This window comes from Theobroma umbraticum, unplaced genomic scaffold (genome assembly GCF_002168275.2).
Source record: "Theobroma umbraticum cultivar Fairchild unplaced genomic scaffold, ASM216827v3 scaffold_4.1, whole genome shotgun sequence".
NCBI classification, from domain to species: Eukaryota; Viridiplantae; Streptophyta; class Magnoliopsida; order Malvales; family Malvaceae; genus Theobroma; species Theobroma umbraticum.
Window position 1 is genome coordinate 6188429 of NW_018397258.1, and position 9522 is coordinate 6197950.

General features: G+C 38.8%; 1 protein-coding gene and 1 pseudogene across 1 annotated transcript; both read left to right on the forward strand.

The window, feature by feature from the left end:
• The first annotated feature begins 1087 nt into the window (after positions 1-1087).
• On the forward strand, positions 1088-4126 carry LOC110413780 (putative galacturonosyltransferase-like 4 pseudogene; annotated as a pseudogene).
• A 2545-nt stretch (positions 4127-6671) lies between these two features.
• LOC110413546 (BSD domain-containing protein) lies at positions 6672-8546 on the forward strand. The gene has a single exon (XM_021424402.1). The coding sequence runs from the start codon at positions 6930-6932 to the stop codon at positions 8331-8333; it is 1404 nt and encodes a 467-aa protein (XP_021280077.1). The 5' UTR covers positions 6672-6929; the 3' UTR covers positions 8334-8546.
• The last annotated feature ends 976 nt before the right edge of the window (positions 8547-9522 follow it).

Genomic DNA, 9522 nt, shown 5'->3' on the forward strand with positions numbered 1-9522 from the left:
ACAAGAGCATAAACGCTAATCCCACTTTTCTTGTAGAAAATCTCCTTTTGATCAGAAGAAAATACCAATTTAATAAATGCTTGCCCTAATTTCCAAGCAGGACGGTTTTTCTTCCTTCATTAATGGGTATAGTTGATACTTAATAAAGAATTAGCTAAGCATGTTGTCGCCCACACTTACAAAAAATAAATGAAGCCCTACCTACAATTTTTCCCCTTCTCTTTTCTTGTGATACCTGTAACACACAAATCCCAGAACAGGTAAGTTGCTGAACTAGCAAATTTTCTCATTTTAGGGAAATGGAGAAAGAAAAGAGTTGTTTCAGCCCCATGATTTGATTGCCTTCTATCGCCTCGTAGATAATGCCCTCTTGTTCGAACATTAGCTCATCATATTCTCTGACCTCAGGAAACCAATGTCTAAAGTTCCTGCTCGTTTCCAGTTCTTTACAGCTAGCCAGCCTGCTAATGCTGTACCATTTTCAGCACCACGCTAATTTACCTAATCTGGTCCCCCTAGCTAGCTAGCTAGCTCTATGGTGTCAGAAAAAGAAAAATTACTCATGTATTGAATACCGTAAGTCAAAATATTATTGTCCTATATTAACTTTTACTAAAATTCACATACTGGAAGAAAAGATTTCTATTTTGTATTAATTGCTGTAGTATATATACTAAGCCATTTTCCCCATCGGCACCACCCTTATTTGATCTGAGCTTATATTTTTCGATAACATGGCAGACAAGTAGGCTTTCATTATTTGGGAAGATATGTTTTACTTTGACTAAACTGACTTAAAAAGCAGCACAAAAATGCAAACAACTTCAAAATGTGCACTAAAATGTCCTGTTTTTCTTGTCCTTTAGGGAAAGGAAATAGAATGTAAGAACCCAAAGTGGAAGGTACACAGAAACATAAACAGAAATGGAAAATAGGTTTTTGGTTTCATTTTATTACACTGGACCAAGTTTTTGTTTTGCATTTTCAGTTCTTCCTTCCTATATTGTCCTTCCGAGGTTTCTTCTCTTCCTCACAATTCTCTACCAACCTCTCTCCTTCCCATCTCTTAATAAAATGAAAACAGCAATTTTCAATCATTAGTTCCTTCTAACCTCCCCTAAACCTTCTCTTAACCAGCCTTTGTCAAAATGGCTGCCCTCTCTCCTCTTCTACCCTAATCCCATCCCCACCGTACCCTTTTGAAAACCTCCTATTGAAGGCAGGATGGCCTCTCTTCCCCTCCTCGGCCTCCTGTCTCTCATTCTCACCACCAACGCCGCCACCGCCACCACCAACTCTGCCACTGGAATCCGCCATGGCATTATCCGAAAACCTTCTTCGGATGTCCCCGTATTCAAAGAGGCCCCAGCCTTCCGCAATGGGGATATTTGCGGGTCTAATGCCTCGGACAGAATCCACATTGCCATGACACTGGACGCAAACTACCTCAGGGGCACCATGGCTGCTGTTCTTTCCATCCTGCAGCATTCAACGTGCCCGGAAAACGTGGAGTTTCATTTCCTGTGGGGAAAGTACGAGCCTGAAGTGCTTGTGAGTATCAACTCAACCTTCCCTTACCTCAACTTCAGGGTTTACCGCTTTGACCCCAACCGTGTTCGTGACAAGATATCAAAATCTATTCGCCAAGCGCTGGACCAACCTTTGAACTATGCCAGGATTTACCTAGCTGATATCCTGCCAGCAGATGTTAAGCGTGTTTTGTACTTGGATTCCGACCTTGTTGTGGTAGACGACATTTTGAAACTCTGGGAAGTTGATTTAGAAGGAAAAGTGTTGGCCGCACCAGAATATTGTCATGCAAATTTTACAAAGTATTTCACGGACTTGTTCTGGTCAGACAAGGGTTTGGCTAGTACTTTTGATGGAAGACATCCATGTTATTTCAACACTGGGGTTATGGTGGTGGATGTTGATAAGTGGAGGCAGGGAGGGTATACGCAGAAAGTAGAGGAGTGGATGGCTGTGCAAAAGCAGAAGAGGATATACACCTTGGGTTCATTGCCACCTTTTTTGTTGGTGTTAGCTGGGAATATAAAAGCTGTTAATCACAGGTGGAACCAGCATGGATTAGGGGGTGATAACCTTGAGGGTAGGTGTAGGAGTTTGCATCCTGGGCCTATTAGTTTGCTGCATTGGAGTGGGAAAGGGAAGCCTTGGTTGAGGCTGGACTCAAGGAAGCCTTGCGTTGTTGATCATCTTTGGGCACCATATGATCTTTATAATTCATCAATTCAGTCTCTGGAAGAATAAGGATGGGGAGGGGAGAGGAGGGACGCTGGGAGAAACTGGTAGAGGGGACTTTGCATTTTTAGAGGAGTTAGAAGTGGGACAAGAGGTAAGATATCAAAAAAAAAAAAAAGGTTGGCAATTAATTTCTTTTAATATTTTGTTTGGTTCTTAATTAGAATATATGAATATTGGAAGGAGGGGGAGAAGAATATTAATACTTGCATCCCGAAAAATAATTGCTGACACATGCCCTTATCTTTTCATTCTGCCAAATATTCCGAGAACCATGACTTTGAAGTCTCAAAAGAAATAAGAAAGGAAATTTTACGGAATTAATTTGTTTTGATGTGAAGTTGTACAAGAAAAAACCATTGTAGAAAGTTTTTTGTTCTGACAAAGAGAGGGAAATAGAGGGGTTTGTGCATGAACCTGTTGCGCTAATTAACTACAATTATATGGTTCCTAGAAGCATACTTCAAATTAAAAGGATTATTGTGTTACAGAGGAAGGATGAAGTATACGATGATTTTAGATTTAGATTGGAAGAACCTCTATCAGAGTAACTTCCATGTATCTCTGAAAAGCTTTGCAGTGTAATATTTACCTCCAAACACCGTGTAGTGGGCTATTCCGTTCATAAGTTGCCCAAACAATGTGTTGTTCTATATATTTCATTTTGTTTTTACTTTTAGGTATTTTGTATGTTTGCTTGTGCTGCTGTGCACCCCTGCCCCTTCATTTAGCAGCTCATTAGTTATATCCCTTAAAATCTATTCACAAACTAACTCATTTATCTAGAATATTGATCGTCATGGCTTTTGGAATATGATGGTTATCAGTAAAATCTGGCATTTCAATCTCTAGCAAATTGCCAGATAGCTGAAAATAGATGCATTGCGTATGCATACTAAGTTGATACTGAACTCTTATTCTAAGCATCTGATCATGACGATACAAATATCAAAATTAAGCCATTTCACATTTGAGCACGCTGGGTGCATGCCTCATCAATTTTTGTTTGGGAACAAAGAGAGTGTATTTAAACAATAACCCAGAGGCTCTGCCTATATTACATTATGAACTAAGATTCTTCGGGCTCCATCCAGCTGACGTTTCTGCTCATTCTTGCCCTTGTATTCTGGATAAATGTTTCAGAAATTTCATTAATATTCAAGCCCAAACCTGTAAGTATTGGTTTTGAGACATCAGGTTGTTTTGCTGTTGGCAATTTTGGACTAGGAAATTTATTGCCTGCCTTCTTTTTCTTCTCTTCCTGACCGGCACTATCAGTTATAGAAATAATGATATTTGGGTCTGTTGAACCTTCATCTCGAATACGTACTTCATTTTCCCCATGGACTTGGGGTTTAGTAGTGCCAACTAAAGTACCATTTAGCAGTGGGATCTCCTTCTTCCCCGACGAGCCAGTGAATTCGTTCCCCTTCTCCATTGCTTTGTCATCTTTCGCTGCCACATGGTCGGACGAACCAAGCTTGTCAACAGGAGTCCAAGAGTCCAGCTCTTCTGTTAGCCTGAAGTGAATCTGAATTGCAGAATCCGGATCATCCTTGAGCTTCGAGTTTACGCTTTCCTCTCCATTTTGTTTGTCATGGCTGATGAGTGGTTCGTGCACCCCATTCCTTGCATATTCATCTTGTGGCCCTTGATTGCTTGAGCCTTGGGGAAGAGGATGGCCCAGGGTTACGCGTCTAGGGCCTCTACCAATGAGGCTATTCATGATGAAGTTGAAGAGCCTGTGGCAAAAACCAAGACGCTGAAAATCGTTTTCCCTTCGGATCTGCATGACGTGAATGAAAGACTCAGCCACAGAGAAACAAGTAATGCAGCTGGATGGTGAAAATGGGAAGTATGAGAGCTGTTATTTGAACACGTGTCTTACCTTGCTTGGATGATTCTATACTTGGGATTTGGGGTATCAAAAAGAAAGAATGTGATTTCCGTGGAAGGCTGGAAGCATTCTTCTCTCTTCTAGTCCCAAAATATGTCTTATTTCTTCACCTGCTTTAGTGAAAAGCAAATACAGCTTGCAAGAACAAGCCAATTTACTGGATTCCTGGAAGTGGAATTCTACTTTGCTTGAAGTTAATATATTCCTAAACAGCAACACGAATCACCGAGCGAACCCGCAAATCAGTTAGCCTGGTGATTGGTGGATGTAGCAGAAATGAATTAAGATACCATGTTAAGTGAAGCTTTTAAGCAGATGCTTTTATCGCAAGAGGGCCATAAAATATTCCTTATACACTCCAGGTAAACACCACTATGGAATAAAGCTGATTGAAACTTTGATTTTTGGTGCATATTAAGAATCTTTCCCCTGGCCCTTCAAGCTGTGTGAAAACCAGGAAAAACTCAAGAACAAAGAAAGGGAAAGTTGTGAAATGAATATTTCATCACTTTCTTTAAAAAAAAGTTCAGGTTCAGATATTTATACTGAAAGTTACTTAGGTGGGAAATGAAAACTGCTGTTAATTTCTAATTAACTATCCAACTCAGCTAACAAACTATTAACTACAGGAAAAAGTAACTCTCAATACAAACTTGTTAAAGTACTTCATTCCGCGGTTACTTAGATTAAACCGTGCATCCAAACTCTTCAAGTTATACTGTGTGTTTTCACCTTTGGTGCAAGTCCCATGTCAAACCCGATCTTCTTCTTCGTCAGCGCTTCCTTAATCAGCTCATTTGTTACTTAACCCAAGACTCCCCCTCAAGGTGAATTGTGAATGTTATGAACATTCAGCTTGCCTAACATTTGATGGAATCGTTTAGGTTGCAGTGCTTTAGTAAACAAGTCTGCCAATTGTAACTCAATTGGAATAAGCACGGGTTCAATAACTCTTACTAAAACCTTTTCAAGTACAAAGTGACAATCCATTTCAATGTGTTTGGTGTCAAGGATTATATTAGATGTGGAACAAGAATAGAATCGGAAGAAACAAAATGATAAACCAGTTGGTGTCTATTTCACATAAAAGAGAATCTCAACTTTTACTACTAAATCCATGTGAAGAGAAAATCAGTATTGAAAAATTTGCAATATTGTTATGGCTTTCTGTGTTCGTAAGAACAAAATGAATCAGAACTTTGATCTCCTTACTCATTCCTATGCCAGAAGATTTAAACCTCTTGCTGCTTTTGAAGGGCTTTTTTTCTTTCTTTTGATCTCTGTCTCTGTTAGCGTAACATAAAAAACTATAGAAAGTCCATCCTGGAGACTTAATTCCACCAGGCTTCACGATAACTACGAAAAGCAAGTCAAGTTGTGTTGAGGTCTTGGACCTGATCTGGGCTTCAGGGGGTGGGGGGTTGGGCTGGACTGAACCTGCAAGAAACCGAGAGCAGCATCAGACGTTTGGGTTGATGTCACTCTCTCTCGGTTCGATCATCAAGTAGAAAGCCGAAAAGGGTGAAAGAGAGAGAGAAAATGAGAGAATATGGGTGTACCCGGCTTCACGTGATTCCCTTCCTTACACGTTAAGGATATTCTGAAAGGTGACGTTGGTTGTAGGTGCCACGTGGATTCACCATCTTATGGCTGGGCTCTTTGGAGCTATGGTTATTTGGGCTATGGGCTTAGGCATAACAAAGTTCATTCAAATGAAACTTTGCTTTGCCCAATTGTCTTGGGTAACACCATTTGCTACAGAGATAAATCCAGGATGCAAAGAGACCAGAAAATGCAGTGAATTATCTGCATTAGTTTATTGATAGTTGATGCAAACTAAAATTACACCGCAATGCTAATTATAAAACAAACTATTGTAGGAATATAAATTTTAGAATTCTCTTTGCTTATCAATAGCAATTATCAAAACATATTAGGTTACGAATTTAAAATTATTTAAAATGTTACACCTAAAATCAGAGCAATTCATTATTATTTTCTTTTAGGATAGATACTAGTAGCTTCAAATAAAAATGTCAATAAATACCTTGTAATCAACTACTTTACATTACTCTCAACTCGATTAAGTAAGATTAAATAATTCTTAATCAAGTTTGGATACTATTGATAGTAGAATTATTATCAATCATGAATTTTGGTAATGATCTTAAGTTACTTATTATCAGAAGTTAATTACAAAAAATAAATTTTAATTATATATTTTTATTACTTACTAAAATTTATTAATTGTTATAAACATAATTTTAAACTTTAATTTATTTTTTCTGTAAATTAACTTTAATTTATTAATTGAATGTTTATTAATAATATATATAAATTAATTTTTAATTTTTTTAATTAAATATTTAGCAATTAGTATTTAAGATCATCGAGTGGGAGTGTAAATAACAATTCAAAAATTTAATCATATAATTATAATATTTTAATATCCAATCAGATAATAGAGTTAAAATTAAAATATCTAAATAATAAAGAATACTCCGTTGGATACGCCAGAACTCAAAGAGCAAAGAGTCTAAACTGAACCGGTCTGGTTCACCGTCATAACCAACCAGAAATTGCCCGTCTACCCCCTTTTGATGCGCACTTCACACAGGCCTTTGATGGCAGAGAACAAACCAAAGCTTTGGCCTTGTTTTCCCTAATTTATCCATAATTTTCATTTCCCTTTCATTTCACATCCTCTTGAAAATTTCCCCCAAATCTCTATCAAGGCTCAACCCCACGAAAAAAACCCCTAATTTTCTTCATGGATTTCTTCAAATCAGTTTTCGAGGAGGATCCAGGTCCTCCTCAACGCCAATCCGGATCCGATTCCCCCAAAGCCGAAGACTGTACCGTCGATTCCCCTCCTAAACAGCCTGATCCCAATCATACTCCTAACCTAACCGGATGGAGCTTCGGCGGTCTGATCAAAACGATCACGACCAGATCCGAATCCGTAATCGAAACCTACCGTCGTGATCTCAAGGAATTCGGTTCGGGTCTAAAAAAAGAAATCGAGGTAGCGCAGGGCTCGCTAGAGAACGTAGGGCACGTGATTGACGAGTTCGGGAACTCCGTCTTAAAAGGAACGGCTCAGATCATCAATCAAGGCAAGGATGCAATCCTAGCCGCCGATAACGAATCCGATTCCTCTTCCTCCGAAAGCAATAGTAAAACTTTTACTGCTCAACGGAGTTTGAACTCGAAACGATACAGTCGATTTGATGCTCAAGTGAGGGCAATTCAGGGAGAAAGTAATACTTTCAGTGAAGCGCCAGAGGATTTGGAGGATTATAAGAAGTGGAAATCAGGGTTTGTTTTGGGAGATAAGAAGGAAGAGATTGAGAGATTGATGGAAGAGAATGGGGAACTGAGGAGTATTTATAAAAGGGTTGTTGGTGTTTCCAATGAGGTTGATCATGAGACATTTTGGTGTAGGTACTTTTTCAAAGTTTTTAAGCTGAAGCAAGCTGAGGATATGAGGGTTAAGCTTGTTAAGAGAGCGATTTCAAGGGAAGAAGAGGAGGAGTTGAGTTGGGATGTCGATGATGATGAAGATGATGAGGAGGAAGAGGTAAATGAGAGAAATGTGGGGTCGAACGCCTCTGTAAAGAAAGATGATGTGGGAAGGAAAGAAAAAGATGAAATTGTGGAAGAGAAGGCGGTGAATGTGGAATCTAAAGGTGAATTTTCGGAGAATAAGGAGCAAGTTGAGAAGGAAAAGGAAAAGAATCCTGTTGAGGAATTGCGAGTGGAGAGTTATGATTCAGATAAAGAGGGGAAGGGGAGTGCTGAGCAGTCAAGTGTAGGCGGTGTGGTGACTGAGAAAGTCAATTTGGAGAAGGATGAAGGGGTATGCAAGGAAGATTCAGTGTCGAAATCTGTTGAGAAAGTAGCTTCTGAAGGGAAAGGTGATAATGCGGAGTCTAGTAACGGCAATGGTAAAGACAGTGACTTTTCCGTGGTGTCAAGTCATCCATCAATGCCTGAGGAGGAGGATCTTGGGTGGGATGAAATCGAGGATCTCAGCAGCATTGATGATAAGAAAGAGACTCATTGTGGGAGCCCTAGCTCCAGAGCTGATCTGAGAAAGCGACTAAGTACTGCAGAAGAAGATGAGGATTTGAGCTGGGATATTGAAGATGATGATGAACCGGCTAAAGCTTGATGAAAAATGTAAAGTTTCTTCTGAAAATGTTAAAGTTTATTACTCAATAGAATTTATTGCGTTCTAAGTATTCCTTGTATTTGTCCCTTGTTAAGTGTTATATAGTGGGGAGGATTCATTTTCCTTTGTTTTTTGAAATGCTAATATCTTCTATGATTGTGTACTTTTAACACTTCATTGAAATGAAATGGAAGTTGCTATGTTGATAGTAAATTGATTTTCACTTATTTCCAGAGCTGTTTAGAGGTTGAAATGAAAGACACTGATTTTATGCACTTGCTAACCTGGATGTTGATTGAGAAGATTAACAGATTATGTTGGACATTAAGCTTTCAAATTTGTTCACTGCGTCCGCTAAGGCATTCTGGAAGCACTTAGCCTTCGCTTCCCTCTCTTCTCTTTGATGTTTGCATTGGTTAGTGCTAATGGAAGTTTAGACACCATGTTTTGCTGTTACCTTCCTGTTCAAGGGATTCTTTTAGGACAACAATTGCATTAACCCTGCAAATAGAGGTTAGGAAAATTGCCAAAAAACAACAAATGAGATGCAAAATAGTGCACTGGAACTCTAAAACAGATGGTAGGAAAATTCAGTTAAAACTCTCTCTTGGGAATTGCTTTTCCAAGGACTTTCTGCATGTTTTGCATTTTTGGACAGCAAATGAGTTAATGATCTCTGCTGACCTATGCCTGTAGTAATGGATGGATACCATAAGTGCTTACTGACCTAGATATCTCACTGCTCTTGTACATCACGTGAAAATGACTAAACCAGTACCATTAAGTTGTTTATAGTAAATAATATCAGTATTTCAATCAGCACAGCTTCTATGGGTTAAGCATAGCAGAAATAAAATGTGCATCTGTAAAATTTCAAAAGCTGGGGAGCAGAATCTATAAGATGATGCCAGGATCTACCGCAGATCTCTCTGAGGGTTGAACATATTAGCTTTCTTGTAGCTGTTGCTAAAAAGTTCTGTTAAGTGTAAAAAGAATTTGGCTGACATTGCTGTTAATTAACAAATAGCTTGTGATTAGTAGGTCATGATAGTTTAAGAAGTATAATCATCATGTATCATTATTGAAGAACTAAAAAGAAGGGAAGAATGACCTGCTTATTCCTTCTAATCTCAAGTTGAACATCGAAGCATGGAGTACATCCAGATAGGACCATATGATGTTTTCCTCA

Excerpts from the sequence above, each read along its gene's own strand:
- LOC110413546 (XM_021424402.1), top strand. The coding sequence starts at position 6,930 with ATGGATTTCTTCAAATCAGTTTTCGAGGAGGATCCAGGTCCTCCTCAA.